Source organism: Crotalus tigris, unplaced genomic scaffold (genome assembly GCF_016545835.1).
Source record: "Crotalus tigris isolate CLP2741 ecotype Arizona unplaced genomic scaffold, ASM1654583v1 scf7180000020588.15403103151:6194809, whole genome shotgun sequence".
In the NCBI taxonomy this organism is placed as follows: Eukaryota; Metazoa; Chordata; class Lepidosauria; order Squamata; family Viperidae; genus Crotalus; species Crotalus tigris.
In genome coordinates, this window is record NW_024098092.1 from 1439104 (window position 1) to 1457733 (window position 18630).

The 18630-nt window shown below is 49.1% G+C and overlaps 1 protein-coding gene across 7 annotated transcripts in view; it reads left to right on the plus strand.

Annotated features, from left to right (window-relative positions):
• Positions 1-18630, plus strand: part of CASZ1 (castor zinc finger 1) — a 259152-nt gene that overhangs the window by 198047 nt on the left and 42475 nt on the right. For all 7 annotated transcript variants that reach the window (XM_039367870.1, XM_039367871.1, XM_039367869.1 and 4 more), the window contains 2 exons: positions 4672-5262; positions 15478-16327. In XM_039367870.1, the coding sequence (XP_039223804.1) occupies positions 4672-5262; positions 15478-16327 (1441 nt within the window). The remainder of the gene's footprint in view (positions 1-4671; positions 5263-15477; positions 16328-18630) is intronic.

Sequence of the window (18630 nt, forward strand, 5' to 3'; positions counted from 1 at the left end):
CATGGTCCCCTCCCCTCCTTGTCCTGCCCACCCTCCCTCCCGGTTTGCCTTCTCCTGCCCACCCTTTCTCGCCAGCCTGTGTTGACAGCGAAGGTCCAACTTGCATTGAAGGAAGTGGAAAGTGTCTGGAGGATTTGCCTCCACGGTGTTTGTGCTGTTGTTGTCCTTGTTGTTTTATCAGTCCAGGTTGAACCCTCAGATAAAAGTTGTGGCCTCGGTGGATATTTGCAAGTTAAGCACATTTGCACACGCAGTGGTTACTTTTCCGTAAGGTGGCCTGCGTTTAAAAAACTCTGAGAAGGAAGTGTGAGGCAAGGCCGTTCACATCTCCTCCTCCTCCTCCTCCTCCTCCGTTCCTCATTTTTCCTTGCTGCTGTGCAGGTGCGTGGCATTTGAGTTATGCACCCTCTTGAGGACTAGAGCCTTTTTTAAAAAAAAAAATATTTGATTGTTTGTCGGAAGGAGATTTGGATCTGCCACCGGTTTCCCAATGTGAGTGGAAAGTCGGACGGATTCCTAACCATTTTCCTCCTTTTTTTTTCTCCCCCCCCCCTCCCAACTTTCACTCAGGCCAACTCGTGGTTGTAAACACTGAGAGCAGGCATTGTTTTCTCAGGAAGCGCCCAACATAAATACAGCATGTGGGAGAGCATGTCCTGGGTCGAGATGAAACAGGACTCCGTGACAGGCCTGGGTTATAAATGGCTTCCTTGGATTGATCCAAAAGCAAAACATTTCTTTCAGGGAGAAGTAAAATCCTAAGGGAAGTTTACATAGCCTGGAAACTTTTTCAGGCAGGGCCCTGGATGGCGAATCCAAACTCTGTGTGGTGTGTATATGTGTGTGTGTGTGTGTAATGGGAGGGTGGGGTGTTTAAGCTGACCTTTCGAGCCAGGGGGAGATGGGTGGACCCCAGGATTGGCTCTTCTCTAGCTAGTCTATATTTCACAGGCTGGACTTAAGGCTGGCTCTGTCCAGCAGAGTGATTTTATTTCCGAAATAAGCAAAGAGAACCGGAGCTTAAATAGTATTTCGCCTAGGTTGATTTTTGCCTCCGTTGGCAGTTGCTTCCCTGCGTTCCCTCTTGTGTCCAGGGCTGTTTATCTTGATGCCGAAGTTTGAAAGATAAAAGACTCTGGGGGCAGGTTTCTCTCTCCCCCCCTCCATTAAATCTGTTGTGCAAAGAGCGGCCTTTTAACAGCAGATTGTGCTTTTTAACCAATCGTCATTTGAAAACTTTCTAAAAGGTTTATATCTTCAAATCCGCTCTTTAATAGGAGCTGCCAAATGGGAAGGGAATCCTGTGGGGGGGGGGGTTCCACTTAGGGGGCTTTCTGTTACTCTGAAAGAGGAGAAGGGTGGAAGGAATGACAGGACACTGCGAATATGTGGCCTCTTACTACCTGTAGGAGAGTATGGAGATGGCCCTGGAGAAGGAGTTCAGCAGCCCTTAGTAAACACCAGTAAACACCGGAAGGGAGAGGGTGTGAGAAAGAAACTCAAGACTGCTCTGCCTTGATGTTCTTCGATATCGTAGGGGTGATCAATCGGGGGAAGATGGAATCTGTTGTTCTGCCCCCAAATAGAGTCTTTGGAGTGTCTGTTTGTCAACCGATCCCATCCCAAAGAGCTGATATCACCTCTGGCTGATGGTGGAACATCTGCCTTGCCCAAAAGATTCACTCTGGGCGTTAATGCACCTAGATCAGTTCTCTTTGCAGTGAATCAGCAGTGGCTTTTGGGGACAGGCTGACTCCCAAGTTCTCCAATTAGCCAATCTCTCCAAGCCCGGCCACCATTCGCACTTAACGACCCTTTGCAACATCCCCACGGTCGCGCGATCAAAATTCAGACGCTTGGCATATTTATGACGGTTGCAGTATCCCGGGGGGGGGGTCACGCGACGATCCCCTTTTGCGGTCTTCTGACAAGAAAAGTCAAGGGGGGGGGAAGCCAGATCCCCTTTGAACAACTGTGTTACTTAGCTTAACAACTGAAATGATTCATATAATGACAGTGACCAGAAACGTGATAAAAGGGGGCAAAACTCAACTGAGCGACATACATTTTGGGCTCAGCTTTTGTCGTAAGTCGAGGACTACCTGAAAATTCGTTTCTCCTCTTCCCCCCCCCCCCACACACAGACAAACAGACACAGACCCTTCCCCAGATCTGGAGCTGGGCTAGGTGTTAATTTCCTTTAACCCTCTCCGGCTGAGGTGTAGCTGAGATGTGGGCCAAGGCTGCTCCTTCTTTCTGGAGCAGCTAAGGCCAAGGAAACACGGTGACGAAATTTTGACCTGGATTCCCCTCTAAGCCACTATTACGCAAGCAGATATGTGTGTGTGCGCGCGGGAGAAAGAGAGCATCTGGGTATGCGTTCCGCAGAACCTAGATGTATCTAGGTGTGTTCAGGGTGTGCCCTCTCTCTGAGGATACGGGCGGGCGTGTGTGTGTTTTTTCTACAGGTGTACGTGTTTTCGTTCCACTGTTATCGGGGCATCGCATTGTTGTGGGTGAAAAAGAACAATGCAGAGTGGAGGCTTGGGTTATTTTGCAGGGTTCGCTGGCCCTCCCACGGGCTAGATCCGTTTTGATTACGCTCCCTGCCACTTTGAAAATGAGATCAACAGCCTCTGCCTTCAGCTTTCTGCTCGCCGGCCAGTGCAATCTTGCAAACCATTACGGGAAACGGGGCCCGTAATTGGTGCGTGGATACGGTGGGCTGGCTGCCTTCGTCCCACAAGAGAAAGGAATGGTGGGAACCGGACTACTTAGCCAACGGAAAGGAGAAAGAGAAACTTTCCCGAAGTGGCTGAAGTGATAAAAGAACGTTTTAGAAACCACAATTCACAATCAGAGCAGAGCAATGCTCGTTTTGGCAGCCTAGGAATGTCGGTTGCGGAGGCAGAAAAAAATCACTTGATGTCCAGGAAGGTTTTGAGGATGTTTTAAGGGGCATTTGCTCCTTGCTGTCACTTGTTTGTGGATCAGCCATCGGCCAGTGGGTCTCTCCCCTGTCACTCTTCATGGGAAATGGTGCCCAGAGCGGTCAGCCACTCAGCCAAGCAGCCTCTTGCTGACAATTGGATGGTCGTTCTGAAGTTTCAGGCTGTTCTATGGGGCTGTCAGGCTGAAGCACGGGGGAAAACACAAGGCTTCTGGGTGCACCACCAGGCCTGGGATAGATGGCATGCTGTGCCTACCTCTTAGGGCTTAAGTGGGAAAGATACCCGGGGCTGGATGGAGGATACGTGGGGCAGAAGCAAGGGAAAGGTCTGGGGGGGGGGTGTCTTAAAACCTAAGCCAAGTGTTGTTCTAATTTGGTTGGTTTGTTAGTAGATACATCTTATCTAACTCCAGCCACTCCAGGCAACTAACTTCCAAATAAAGCCCCCTGAAATAATAATAAGAAATAATAATAATAAAAGTAAAAAAACGTACGGTTACCTGTGATATAATTCGCGTTGCAGATCTTAATCTCCAATTGCTACCTTAAAGAGAGGGGTGTTTGTTGTTTTATGGAAAGATAAGTGTGCGGGCACTCTTATCTGTTTCTCCCCACAAACAGGTTAGAGGGGAGCAGAATTAGGTCTTGGGCACATGGGACAAATTAGTGGCAGGAAAGAGAGAAAGGGCATCGTTGACACAGCGCCCAGGCAGAGCTTTGCAAAGAGGTGGTTACTTCATTTTATCAAGTCTAAATTCCGTGTCCATATACCTCTTGCTCCTTATTCTTGGAGCAGACTCGTTGAATGAGGGGAAAAGACACAAACAGACCCGCTTCCCAATTCAGTCAGGCCGGGCACACGAAACAAGGCCTCAGTCGTCTTGATGTCAAGGGTTTTGAACGCGCCTCAAATGAATCTTTGAGATCCTTTGTTTTTCCGGCCTCCTGGACAAGCGGTTGGGTTTTCCAAGATCACGTTTTTCTCAAATATCTAGAGTATATGAAGGGGAAAGTTCGTTCTCCAAGCTTGCGGGTTGCTTTCCGAACGTTACCAGGCTAGGTAATATCTTCAGGAGAGTTTAGGGAAAAGGCCCTCAACCTTTTGGGCACCAGGGACTGGTTCCGTGGAGAGAGGTTTTTCCGTGGACCGGAGAGGGTGTGGTTTTGTGTGCTGTCTCCATCCCGCGGATAGGGCTTTGCTTGTTTGTGCGGCCTGGTTGCTGGTATGCCCGGTACTGATCCACGGACCGGGGGTTCAGGACCCCTATCTACAGCAGGCATGTCAAACTCGTGATGTCACGTGACGTCGCGCGACGTATCGGGACTTTTTCCCCATTGCCGGCAATGAGGTGGGCACGGTTTCACCGTGATGCATCCAGCCCGTGGGCCGGCAGTTTGACATGCCTGATCTATAGTATTTGCTGTGTTTATTATACATTTATATGTACGGGTTGTGTCATTATTTGGAGCGTGTGGCCTTGAAAAGCCATTATACATGCTTGGGATAGAAGCAGTGGTGGGATTCAGCCAGTTCGCACCACTTCGGCAGAAGCGGTAGCTAATTCTTTGTTGGCCAGGCCCAGAATGGACTTCCAGAAGTGGCATCCATGCAGAGAACCGGTTGAATCCCACCACTGGATAGAAGAATGAATACACCTCTGCTAATATTCATTTTGTTTCTCTCTCCCTCTCTCGCTCTTTCCCCTGCCCCCTTCCTCCAGCTGAAAGAAGAATATGCACTGACACAATCTCAGGAAACCCCAAGATGGCTGCCAAGCGCAAAGGTGGCCTGAAATTAAACGCAATCTGTGCCAAGCTCAGCCGCCAGGTAGTCTTTGAGCACAAAGGACCTGAGCAGGGACATGTCGACCGAGCTCCCCTTGGGTGGGAAAGCGTTGGCGTTGACGCGGCGGGCCCCAAGGAGGTTGCCCAGGCAGCCGCCAAGGAACCGGGGGCCGAGTTTCCAGAGGGGCCGAAGCGCGTGCAGAAGATCGAAGAGGACAAGCGGAGGGAGGTGATCGAGAAGTGGGTCAACGGCGAGTACGGCGAAGACCCCTTGCTGGGGCGCATCGAGAACAAGGAGCCCAAGGCCCCCGAGGGGACGGAGGTGCCCCCCGAGGGAGTCTACATGGTCCAGCCGAAAGGTTGCAGCGACGATGAGGATAACGGGGACGAAGCCACACCCCTGAAGGACTCCCAAGATGGCAGCTTCCTGGAGGACCGCGATTCGGACGGGCCTCCCCCGAAGGACGAAAGCTTTCGGGCCTCCAACAGTGAAGCCAGCTCCAAGCTCGGTGGAGGAGCTCCTGCAGGTGAGATGGTTCACGCACGGCAGCTCAGATGTCTTACTTTGGGTGCAACGGGTAACCTGCCTTTCCAGAAAACCTGAGACAATCTCCTTGGTGGGGGGCATGTTTTGCATGGAATGGGGTGAGTCGCATGTTTTGGAGATCTAGGACCTGGACAGATATGCAAGATGGGTGTGGGTTGACATCATCCAAATAGCTCCTTCAGGGCAGTTCAGTGTCTTTTCAGTAACCGGAAGACCACAGCCCAGCCTTGCATCATCCCCCCCTCCTTCCATTGTAACCTGGACAGTACCCCCTTTTAAACAAATGCGATTGTACGTAGATTTAAAATGGGATTATTTGAAGCGTGAGTCAACCATCACGGTGCCATTAGACCAGTCAATGCTACCTTGTGCATATATAATAAATGAGGACCATTCCGATGTATTATTTAAAAGGCCCAAACTTAAATACATATTATTCAGAATGATTTAAAACACTAATAGCAACCACTAAACTACGGATAATGGGCCTGCAGTGCAGCGAGCGCAGGTACAGAATGGTGAACGAAATAAACCGAATCCATAATGCAGGGATTTGCAGTTTGATACACTTCCCACCCCCCACCCCCCAAGTAGCATCTCAAAAGACAGTTCCTCCTTTCTTTCGTTGTGCCCACCTGATGCTTTTGGGCGCTGCAGCCATCGGAGAGCCTGTCTCTCTTCTTTTTATGGCAAGAAGAAAAAGAAGAACAATATGGGTGGGTGAGCCAAGCCAGGCTTGTCCAGTAGAATTTGGACACTGTGATGTCCAAAACATAAAGGCAAGGATGTAAAGAAAATTAAAAATCAAATAAAAAAATCAAAATCAAACAGCAGCAACTCCTATTCCTTAGTCCCCCCCTTTTTTTTTTTTTCTTCTGCAGGACAGAATTTCCTTTTTTTTTTCTTCTTCCAGCGTTTGTTTTCTTAGTTGCACGATTCCTTTTCGGCAATCCTTTCTTTCCTCTTTCAGCCTGGATTGTTTCCCCCCCCACACACACACACACACTTCTTTTAAATAACAACAAATTCCTGCTTGGGAAAAAAAAATGCCCACTCAACTCTTTCCCGAGCAAGGAAGATTTCCTTCATTTCCCACAGGTGGCATGGTGCCCTCCCCCCCCCCTTCAAAATCCTCCTACTTTGAATTAAACTGCCCTCCTGGTTTGCAGTCTGTGTAATCTAGAGATAGGAGGGGGAACCTGAAGGGATATTGTTAAGCCAGGGGGAGCCATTCAGGGGGTGAGTTTGGATATGAAGCTAATTGAACCGGTAACGTCCATTAAATGTAGCTGTGCATTATTGCAAGGGGGGGGGAGAGAGGCGTTTGCACGCTCCTTTTTTAATATGCAAAATTCAGCGTAAGGATTTCCCATTTCTTCTGTTGAAGAGCCCTACAAAGAGCAAAAGGGGATAACATAATAATAATAATAATAATAATAATAATAATAATAATAATAATAATAACAACAACAACAACAAAAGAGAAAGAACTGGAGAAGATAACAAAATACAAAGACCTACAAATAGAAATAGAAAGACTGTGGCAAAAGCAAGGGTTGTACCAATAGTAATAGGCTCCTTGGGTGCAATCCCAAAACAACTGGAGCACCACTTGAACACCATTGGCATTGACAAATTCGCTATTAGTCAATTGCAAAAGGCGGCCTTACTAGGAACCGCTTCCATCCTGCGACGATATCTGTAATACCATCAAACATCCACATCTGCCTATCCCAGGACCTGGGTAAGGACTCGATAGGTAGACAAAACGCCAAATCCAGTCTGAACATCTGGCTGACTGTGCGATGATTGATAACAACAACAACAACAATAATAATAGTAATAAAGTTGGAAGGGGCCTTAGAGGTCATCTAGTCCAGCCCCCTGCTCAGGCAGGAAACCCTATACCATTTCAGACAAGTGGCTGTCCAGTCTCTTCTTAAAAACGTCCTGTGTTGGAGCATTCCCCGCTTCTGGAGGCAGGTTGTTCCACTGGTTAATTGTTCTGAACTTGGGACACAGCGACGATCGTAAGTATGAACCAAGGACCAAGGGTCCGAATTTTGATCCCACGATCACGGGGACGCGGGAAAGGTGGTCACTGTGAAAAATGCTCATAAATCACCTTTTTCAGCGATGAATTCTGAAGGCTCCCTAAACGGATTGTTGTAAGTGGAAGGCTTACTTGTCATCTAACACAGCGGTCCCCAACCTTTCCGACTCGCCAGCCCAGCCTGGTGGGGAGGGGGCTTGTGAGTGGCCGGCCTGCATGTGTGCACGAAGCTCCCCGCGCGAGCGGAGAGCGCTCGCGTGCGAAGCTCCTTATGCGCGAAGGGCACTTCGCAAACAGAAGTGCCTTCGCAAGCAGCGCCTTGGATGGGAGCGCCAGGGCCCACCGCTCATGTGATTGGAGCTCCGTGCATGCCCGCTTGCCCATCACCCGTATGGCCCGCTTTCAAACAGCCTGTGAACCGGTAGCAGGTTGTGGCCCTGGGATTGGGGACCTTCGGCCCAAGGAAAAGGGAGACTTATAAGCAGCATTTGTTTTTTGTTTTTGTTTTTGTTTTGCCAAATTCAGCCACCAATATATTGTGAACTCTAAACTGTAATGCTTTAGGAATTTAAAAGGGGTGCCAGTGTGTATGTTTGTCCGTGCACGTCTGTGACGTGCCCGCTCAATCTTAGGTTTCGTAACAAGAGATAGCTGGGCATAAGAAGCCCCATAAAACTATTACGAAGGAAAAGGATTAAAAGACGGGGGGGGGGGGCGAAAGCAGCCGCAGAGCGCCTAGCAATTTACCATTGAGTTTCCAGAGGTCGCTCGCCCCACCCTGCAAGGAGAAGGGCCTCTTCAAATGAAGTCTTAACTCCCCTTCAGGTTTAATAACTTTGCTCGACATTTCACCCATCTCCCCGCATCTCTCACAAGCACCCCCCCCCCCCGATCTCACCAATGATCCGTCAAAAATTCTCCCTTTTGTGCAGGGGGTGGGTGGGCGAGGGTGTGTGTTGGGGGGGGGAGTTCCAAGTTTCCCCTCCCTCGTCGCACTCCCGTTTAATAAGGCAGCCGAAAACTCATCTCCCTTCATTTGTCCCTTCCCTCCGTGAGTTCACTGGCAACGCTCATAATTATGCATATAAGATATAAACAGAGCTGTTTAATTATCCTTCGCCACATCAGTGACAGAGTAATTAACAAACATTGCAAGATCAATGAGGAGAAGGCTGACCTTCAGTTGCTTTGATAGGGAAAAGCCCTTGCCTGTCGCTGGCACAAGGTGATTGAGTTTGGACTGGCGCTTAAGTTTGTTTTAATTCCTCAGACTTTTCCTTTCCCCCCTCCCCAAAATATAAATATATAAATATATATATATATATATATATATATATATATATATATATATATATATATATATATATATATATATATATATACACACACATATACATATACATATATATATGTTTTCACATATATATATGAAACATATATATATGTTTTCTGAGGTTTTTGCGGGTATTTGTATGTAGGTCTTTGGCTGTTCGGGTTTTCTCCCGCATAAAATTGGAAGTGTCTTGGCGACATTTCGACGAAGTCCCATTCGTCATCTTCAGGCTGGTGCTTTCAGCTTCGTACTTTGAGCAGCAATGTGTGGTCTTAGCTGTTTCTTCCTTTTAACTGCCAGCTTCGTGCTCGAAGCACGAAGCTGAAAGCACCAGCCTGAAGATGACGAATGGGACTTCGTCGAAACGTCGCCAAGACACTTCCAATTTTACGCGGGAGAAAACCCGAACAGCCAAAGACCTACATATATATATATATATATTATGTCACCTTCTTTCTTTGCAATATGCATTTCTACACACACTCCCTAAATACAGAGTTATGGGGGACAGGAATGACTTTCAGAGTCTCTGACCACAGGGAATTTTATAGCTCCATATGGCAGAGATGTTTTTTTTAAAAATATATATATATATAATAATTTAAAAAAAAAATAACAGCCTGCCTTTCTAAGTCTCGATCGACAAAAGGTGCCCATCCAAAACATGTTTTCCAGCTTCTGGAGGTGAGTAAGACAAGGAGGAAAATTCGAGGAGGGGCTTGTGACCTCCACGGTAGCGAACGCGTCCACGTGTCGTGCCGTGGGCGCACGCCGTGGCACGGGGCTTTCGTCAAGACAGGCTGGCCACAGAAACCAAGCGGATTGAATAAAGCCATCCTTGGATTGTTTCTGATATTGGAGGGGTTGTGCAGGGTAGCGGCAGATGTTCGCCTTTGCGAGATTACCTGTGGAGTAGGACGAGGGAGATTTGCCCTGGTAGTGGGTCAGTAACGTTGGTCCTCGGCTGACCGCCGTTCATTGAGTAACCGTTCAGGGTTATAACGGCGCTGAAACAGAGTGCCTTACGAACGTTTTTCACACTTAACGACTGTCACAGCATCCTTACCGTCAGGCGATCCAAACTGGCCAATGGCACGTACGTATGACGGTCGTGGCGTCACGGGGTCACGCCATCCCCTTTTGCGACCCTCCGACAGTGGGGAAGGCAGATTGACTTAACAGCCGTGTTACTAACTTAACAACTGCAAGTGATTCACTTCCCAACGGCGGCAGGGAAGGTTGTAAAACGGGGCAAAACTCACGTGGCCACAGTCTTGCTTAGGACCGAAATTTGGGGCTCAGCCACAAGATTGGTAAGTCGAGGACGATCTGCATTAGCTCTTCTTCCCTGTTTCCTCCAAGCACAACTCCTGGCAAGGCGATTCTCCGAGTTTACTTATTCAGCTAGCAGGCAGGGGTCCCCCTCCTTTCTTGAGGAGTGAAAGAGGGAGGCCTGCTTAAGGACACCTTCCGTTCCCAGTTAGGACCTGAACAAATTCCCAGGCATTTTTCCCCATAATCTATCCTACAATTTCCTCTAGTGCCTTTTATTCAATATGGTTTGTCCTATTCTTTCCCTTTTTTTCCTGTCCCTGATGGATTTTCTTAGTGCAATGTTTAGGGGTTACTATTCACTTTCTTTTCTATCTATCTATCTATCTATCTATCTATCTATCTATCTATCTATCTATCTATCTATCTATCTATCTATCTATCTATCCATCCATCCATCCATCCATCCATCCATCATATCTATCTATCTATCTATCTATCTATCTATCTATACATCCATCCTTCTCTCTCTCTCTCTCTCTCTCTATCATCTAATCTATCCTCTCTCTATCCATCTATCCATCATCTATCTATCTATCTATCTATCTATCTATCTATCTATCTATCTCTATCTATGTATCTCTCTATCCATCCATCCATCCATCATCTATATCATCTATCTATCTATCTATCTATCTATCTATCTATCTATCTATCTATCTATCTATCATCTATCTATCTATCTATCTATCTATCTATCTATCTATCATCTATCTAATCTATCCTATCTATCTATCTATCTATCTGTCTATCATCTATCTAATCTATCCTATCTCTCTCTCTATCATCTATCTAATCTATCCTCTCTCTCTCCATCCATCCATCCATCATCTATATCTATCTATCATCTATCTATATCTATCTATCTATCTATCTATCTATCTATCTATCATCTATGTATCTCTCCATCCATCCATCATCTCTCTCTCTCTCTCTCTCTCTCTCTCTGTCTCTCTCTCTCTCTGTCTCTCTCTATCATCTAAGTATCTCTCCATCCATCCATCATCTATATCTATCATCTCTCTCTCTCTTTATCTATCTATCTATCTATCTATCTATCTATCTATCTATCTATCTATCTATTTATCTATCTATTTTTTTAAAAAAATAATATCATTGGTTTGCAGTTAGTTAATTGCTTTTGAAATTATCGTGAATTGATGCAGCATATAATATGCTTTTAAGCGGCAGCAAGGGAAGTTTCCTTGCCATCTTTCGTGGTGGGGTGGATGTAGCTTATCTGTTCAAATTCTCCCAAAGGATCCTGAAGTGCGCACACAGTTTCCATGCAAGTAAAGGACCCCCCCCCTCACCCCACCCCCACCCTGCCCCCTTGCCTTTAGCTCTGGGGACTGACTTCTGAGTGCTGGGTGAAACTTCAGCCAACGGTTGGCCAAGTTTTTCTTGTGAAAATTCACACATCTATCACACATCTGCACAGTGAGGTTTTGGACGTATCGCTCCCTGACTCGTGACTGTTCTTACTTAGCAACCCACGATCCCAAACCCCATCAGTGCCACCTGCTTACCCCCCCCCACCCCCCAAAATCTGGGTCTTCTCCTCATCCTGTCTTCCGCTGCTCCTTGTTCCAGTCGGAAGAGAAAAAGAAGCTCCAGTTCAGGACCCTGTTCCCAATTTCTCGTGCCCCCCCCCAGTCAAAAGACGTTTTGCTCCATTTTGCCTCTGCTTTTCCTTCCATATATAGTGTGCTGCTCTCAGCTATTTTTAGCCCCCTTTGGGTGGCTAGTTGGTGTGAGTGTGTTGTGTTCCTCCCCCCACCCCACCCCCTCTTCCCCCCACCCCCACCCTTTTGCTAACTCTGTGGATCTTTTGTGATATGCTCCAAGCCAGGGTCCTCCCTCCTCTCACAGGGACGCATATTTCTGCTTTGGCAATGCCCACAAATGGACAGGTGGCAGAGACGAAGGGAGGAGGGGTGGGAGGGGGTCTCTTTCAAAGCTTGCGTCCCAAAAACAGAGCCTTGTCGAAGCAACGACGGCGGCGGCGACACTGCGGGAGGATTTAGCCAAGAGTCCAGAAGTCCAGAGTGGTCCCCCAAAAGTTTGCGTTAGAGCATTAATCCTCGCTCTGCCAAGACCCCAACTTCTGGGGCTCTCCCCCTGTGCATAACACTCAGGGGATCCCTGGCTTCTCCAGAGCAAAGCCCTGGGAGTGCACAGTGAGATGGGGGGTGGTGAAGATGGCTGGGACCCCTCCCCATAATCCCCCCAATCCAGAATCATTTCGTTTCCCCTTAGCCTTTTGCCTCCTCCCTCCCTTGAATTGGAGCCTGGCACGGGTGCCGTGCCCTGGGGAGCAGGGGATGAGTCACTGGGGTGAAAAGGGACACGCGCCTGCTTTCAAGTCAAAGGAAGACATGAGAAACAGGAGCAGCGGGGAGGGTGGATTTAGCAAGAATGGGGAAACCTTAGTTGTGGGATTAGGGACGACGATTGTTGGAGCGCTCTCTCGTGCGCACTGCACGCTCTCTCTCTCTCTTTCTCGAGTTACGCTGGGGAAGGGCAGCCGAGCTGCCGCAAGCAAGCTTTGAGGTTGGAAGAGCCCCTTTGATGTGGTGGCTGAGACAACACAACAGGCAGTGTGGAAGTGGTGCACAGAGGCAAGGGGAGGATGTGGCACAGGCAGTCACACAGGTCCTAGAAAGACAGAGGTGGAGTCAAGGGCCGTGCTTGAACAAGTTTGTGTAATCAGGAGAGGTGGGAGTCTCTCTCCCTTCCTCCCTCTCTCTCCCTCCCTCTTTCTTTCTCTCCCTCCCTCCCTCTCTCTCTCCCTTCCTCTCTCCCTCTCTCTCTCTCTCTCCCTTCCTCCCTCTCTCCCTCCCTTCCTCTCTTCCTCTCTCTCTCTCTCTCTCTCTCTTTCTTTCTCTCTCTCTCTCTCCCCCCATTTCCCAGCTCTTTATTCTCTTTTTCTTGCCTTTTGGCATCAAAGGCTTCCCATTTTTTAGCTGCCCCAGACCTACACACCTCTTAACAAGGGATTTTAGGTTTTTTTTCTTTTCCTGAAGCTCCAGTGGGACATGCAAGACATCAGCTGCAATATGCTTTGGCAGCAGTGCTACCCTTGATCTTAGCCCAAAGGCTGAGCAGCTTTCAAGCTGAAGTCTTTCTCCCCAGCGAAATGTAGAGATCGCGGGCGTTGAACCAGCTCCTTTTGCTTGCCTGGTGATTTTAAAACCGAACCCGAGTCCTTTCTGTCGCTCTTTGGGAACCGTTGTCATCTTCTGAGCCAGACAGATTGGAGATGGTTGCTGAAGTCTGCCCCATCCAGGACTTCGGAAGCAAAGCTGGTGCTGGCACGTGAGAATATTCTCTTTCTTTGCACCAATAAAAGCCAGTCCTTCCCAGTGACCAGCAGCACTGCCTGCTGGGACCGCTTGCGGTCCAGAAGGCAGGATAAACGATCTTCCTCCTCCTTCCTCATCTCTCCTCCGATTTCCTCGGAGCAGTTGTGTCTGCTCTGGAGCGTCTCCTGTTTGCGCTCTTAAAACTTACAAAAGGTTTACATTGGAACTGTGCATGTTTTCATAATCTGGCAATGTTTGTGATCTTAGGGCCATCAGCCACTCAAGAGTGCAGCACATAAATTGGGTGGCATAAATAAACAGAGAAGAGACAGCTGAAGAAGCCACTTCATCCTAGGAAGCTGCAGACTACAGCCGGCCTCCTCAAACACAGCGGGGGCCCTTTCTAATTGTAGTTGGACTTTGACGTCCATAATTCTCAGCCAGCCTGACCTTTAATTGACTGGGACTCGCTGAGGCTCAGGGCCCTGCAGAAAGCCACTTTGGAAAGGAAGCCTGGATGATCTTCTTTGTCCTCCAGACTTCAGACAGCTTTCCCCAACAGCTAGAAACGCTTTTTTCCTTTTTTCGTGGTGCTTTGGCTTCAGCGACCCGATAACATCACAGGATAAGGCCTATAGTCAAATGGGCTCTGTAGGAGGAGAACAAAGGCCTAGCTGGTTCGCGGCGTGCCTCCTGTAAGTGCTCAGCTGCCTCTTCTCCAACCGCCCACAAGCTGGATGTAATTGAGACGGTCCCTCGGTGTCATTTGACTGCTCCCCAGAGTCTGGCAATAAGAGGAATATTGCCTCTTGAATAGGGAGAGTCAGTCCATCAGTTGCTTGGCTGATTATCGGAGCGTCCCTTTTATCTTGGGAATGGTGCATTTCGAAGTATCTGTGAGACCAACGGTAGCGTTGCAGGTAGAGAGGGAGATGGCGTCGGGAGAGTTGGCACTCAAGTTGTCTTCCCTTACTTGTTCCTTCAAGGGCAGAATGGGAATAAGCAGAACCCGGCGCTGGGGCCTTCCCGTCGCGTCCATATTAGCCTGTCTGCCAGCCTTTCGGGAGCTGGTTGTGACAACCAACCTGTGGGTAGTGTTGACCAAGTGAAGGATCTCTAATGTTGGGAAAGTGTTGATGATAAAGTCAATTAAGTCTTGACCACCTCTATCGGGATCTTAGTGGACAGTATCTGGGAACGGAGAAGACGTCCTGAGTTGGTTGGCCGCAAAGGAAGATGAGAATGTTGTCATCCTTTGTTTTGATACATCACAACTTGTTTAAAGCCGCAAAGAGCATTGCTGGAGGAGAGCAACGGAGCCTCCGGGTCAGACACCCCTTCTTCCCACCGGTTAGATGCCGCTGGGAATTTCACTAAAAAGGTTGGGGTTTGGTTTTTTTTTTTAGGAAAAACTCATTGCTCTTTCCAAGCTGACACTCGGTTGTTGTCATCTAAGTTCCACTTAGACAACTTTGTTAATAACCATGGATAGACATACCCAGATTCAGAATGCATCCGGGACAACTAATTAAACTCAATTGGGAATGGGCTGAAGAATACGTGTTTGTATACACGCTTTTTCACATGCACTCGTTCACGCTGTCAATCAGAATGTCTTTCGAGCTACTTTGTCCACAACTTTTATAAGGTTTAATTTTTTTTTTCCCCTGTGGTTCCTTTTGCCCTCCTTCACCTCCGCCTTTGCTTTCATCCCCACCTCGCTGCTTTTTTGGGAGGGGAGGGAGTCTCGTCGCTGCCAGCTCCCCCACAAGCTTCTGGTGCCTTTGGCATATTGGTAGCCGACCTCACTTCCAGGAAAATTACTTTTTCTTCATATTAGGCCAAAGCGGGAGCGTGGAGACATTTATGAAACTTTGTTTAATGTACTGAAAAGCCATCGGCTAGAACATTTAGGAAATTGATTTTCCTGGCATTGATGAACTCTTTTTATTTTACCCCAGTATTAATTACTTTTTCTTTAAAAAAAAAAACAAATTAATTTAAGTGTCGTAAAACCGTACAAAGTGAGCCAAACGTCAGCCGGTCGTGTTTGCTCCTTCTCTCCCATCCTCGCCTGGCTGCGGCTGGCAACGCGGAAGGGAAGGAAGGAAGGAAGGAATAATATACCCCTTTGGGTGACACATTTTCTCTCTTTTCTGTCACTTCCTTCAGGGGAGGCGTCATCGCTGCGAGACTACGCCGCTACTACCATGAGCGAGTTCCTCGGCATGTTTGGCTACGATGACCAGAATATGCGGGATGAGCTGGCTCGGAAGATCAGCTTTGAGAAGCTGAATGCTCCTACCTCAGAGACCACCAGCCCAGCCACGGTTGCCCCCTCCCTTGCCGGCGAGGATGCCATGAGCAAGAGGGCTCGCTTTTCCAAATACGAGGAATACATACGCAAGTTGAAGGCTGGCGAGCAGGTCCCGTGGCCAGTTCATCCAGTTAAGACGGAGGAGCTGACCAGCAAGCTCAGCAAAGAGGCCCCCATGGCCTTGGGCCAAGCCCTCCGGTTGCCGGCCCCCGAAACGTCGCTCCTGCCGGAGACGAAAGCCACCATTTTGCCTCTGCCTTCGTCCAGCAGCTCCCAGATGCAAGGGCTGATGTCGCGGGCCTCCAAGTACGATTTCTTCATCCAGAAACTGAAGACAGGGGAGAATCTCCGGCCACAGAACGGGAACACCTACAAGAAGACGTCCAAGTATGACTTGGAGAACGTCAAATATTTGCATCTCTTCAAGCCCGGGGAAGGCAGCCCAGACATGGGAGGAGCCATCGCCTTCAAGACGGGCAAAGTCGGTCGTCCATCCAAGTACGATGTCAGGAACATCCCGAAGATTACCCCGGTCAAAGCACCAGCTCCTAGCCTGGGCCCCAACCCTATGGCCAGCACTCCCAGCAGCACCCCAGTAGCTGGCCCGGAGCAACCCGCCTCTCTGCCCTTCAGCACTCCAGAATACCTTAAATCCACTTTCTCCAAGACGGATTCCATCACTACCGGGACAGTTTCCACTGTTAAGTAAGTCGATCCCCGTTCGCGGCTGCGGTCCCCAACCTTTCCACCCTAGCGGCCCGGCCCAGCGCGAGGGGGTGCGCATGTGAGTGGCAGGCGGGTATACACCACTCACCCAATTGGAGCTTTTGAGCGTGAGCAGAGGGTGCTTGCACTTGTGCGCAAAACTCCACGTGCGCGAGTGGCGGGCACTTGCACCTGCGCAGGAAGCTCGGAGAGCGCTGGCAAAGTTCCACTCGGGAGAGCAGAGGGTGCTTGTGCTTGCGCACAGAGTTCCACTCAACGCAAACGGAGGGTGCTCGCCCGCGGAGCTCCGTCGGCGTGAATGGAGCTTCGCGCATGAGCACCCTGCGCTTGTGCGAGCGGAGCTTCGCGGGCGTGCACTTGCCCAGCACTCGTGCGGCCCGGTTTCAAACAGGTTGCGGCCCTGTAGTGGGCTATGGCCCAGGGCTTGGGGACCCCTGGTTTAAGGGACACGGAGAAGAGCAAAGCCTTCTCCAGCGTGGCCTTCTCCATCGGTGCAGGGCTGAGAAAAACCAGGTTGGCTGAAACCATTGCAGTCCTGCACATCTGCTGGGATGGAGACCCTGCAGACGTGCTCCAGGAAAGCCTCCCGTGTCCTCCTTTGGTTCTCAAGGGTGACAGGGAAGATGGTAGTAGAAGATGTTGAAAGATAGATTAAAGAACTTCACGGATGAGAAAGCTCAGGTGACTAGGTAATAGCTCTGGGATCAAATACGATGTGACACGAGACATAATACAGGTAACCCTTGACTTATCGCACTTCGTTTAGTGGCTGTTCAAAAACTACAACAGCCTTGAAAAAAAGTGATTTGTGATCTTTTTCCCCACTTACAACCGTGGTCACGTGATCAGAATTCAGACGCTCGGCAACCGACTCGTATTTATGACCGTTGCCGTGTCCCTGTGGGTCACGCCATCCCATTTGCGACCTTCCGGCGAGCAAAGTCAACGGGGAAGGCTGGTCCCCTTAACAGCCAGGCTACTAACTTACCTGCTGCAGGGTTTTGCTTAACAACAGTGGCAAGAAAGGTCGTAAGAGTGGGACAAAACTCACTTCGCCCCCGTCTCGCTTAGCCGCAGAAATTTTGGGCCCAGCCGTGGTCCCAAGCCGAGGATTTACCTGTATTAGTCGCAGAGGGATAAAAACAGGCCGAGAGGACTCTTTCGCCGAGTTTGATTTGGCTACAATGAGTAGTAAAATGTGAGCCTTTGGGCCGGATCCAGCCTGGCTCCTCTAAGGATCTTGGGTGGCCTGAGGTAAATCAGCGAGGGTTTCTTTTGGGGGGATCCTCCCAGAAATTGGAGTTGCGGGAATGGAGGTCCTGCCATGGAAAGACCACTGGAGGGAACTTTTGAGCTTGGTCCTGGTTCTAGTTTCAACTCTTTGGGCTTAGTAGTTAATAATGGGTGGTCCTCAATTTACAACGGTTCATTTAGTGACCGTTCGACATTACGACGGCACCGAAAAGAAGTGACGTGGGAGCGTTTTTCACAGCTAACGACCTTGGCAACCGCCCCAGGATCAGGCGATCGAAATTCAGACGCTCCTCGTATTTATGACCGTTTCTGTGTCCCGAGATCACGTGAGCCCTCTTTTGCGACAAAGGCAATGGGGAAGCCAGACCCACTTAACAACCGGGTTACTAACTTATCCCCTGCAGTGATTCGCTGAACAGCGGGGGCAAGGAAGGTCGTAAAATGGGGCGACGCAAAACTCACTTAACAAACGTCTCACTTTAAACCACAGAGATTTGGGGGCTAGATTGTCGCTCTACGTTGAGGACTATCTGTACTCAGAAAGCCCCCTGCTCTTTCATTCTCAGGGATCGATGCCCCCGTTTTTGCTCGGGATGCAAGTGGCTGGATCATGGTTTCCAGGGCTTGCGCAAAGAAATCCCAGGGAGTCCAAAGTCTGCTCGTCCTTAATGATAGCAACTGTTCTGTCGCTTGATTTATTTTGCTTCTCTGATCATTCCATGCTTTGGGGAGGGAGGGAGGGAGGGAGGGGTGGGGAGTGGGAAAGAGCTGGCCGAAGGGAATAAAAACAAAGGCCAGCTAAAAGAATGAAAAGCGGAGCTTCAGCAACGTCGTGGAAGAAAACAGCCAAGCGGGATGTGTTACCGCCAGCCGAGCAGGTGCCCGCTCCGTTGCGTGGCCGTTTCGGAGTCTCTGTCACCGATTCCTTGGTGGGCTGGAGTGGGAATTGGCTTCAATCCAGGCCATTGAGACAGTCATTTCATCGCCAAACCAGCTGTGAGGCACCCAGATCTTTTAAATCACCCGTC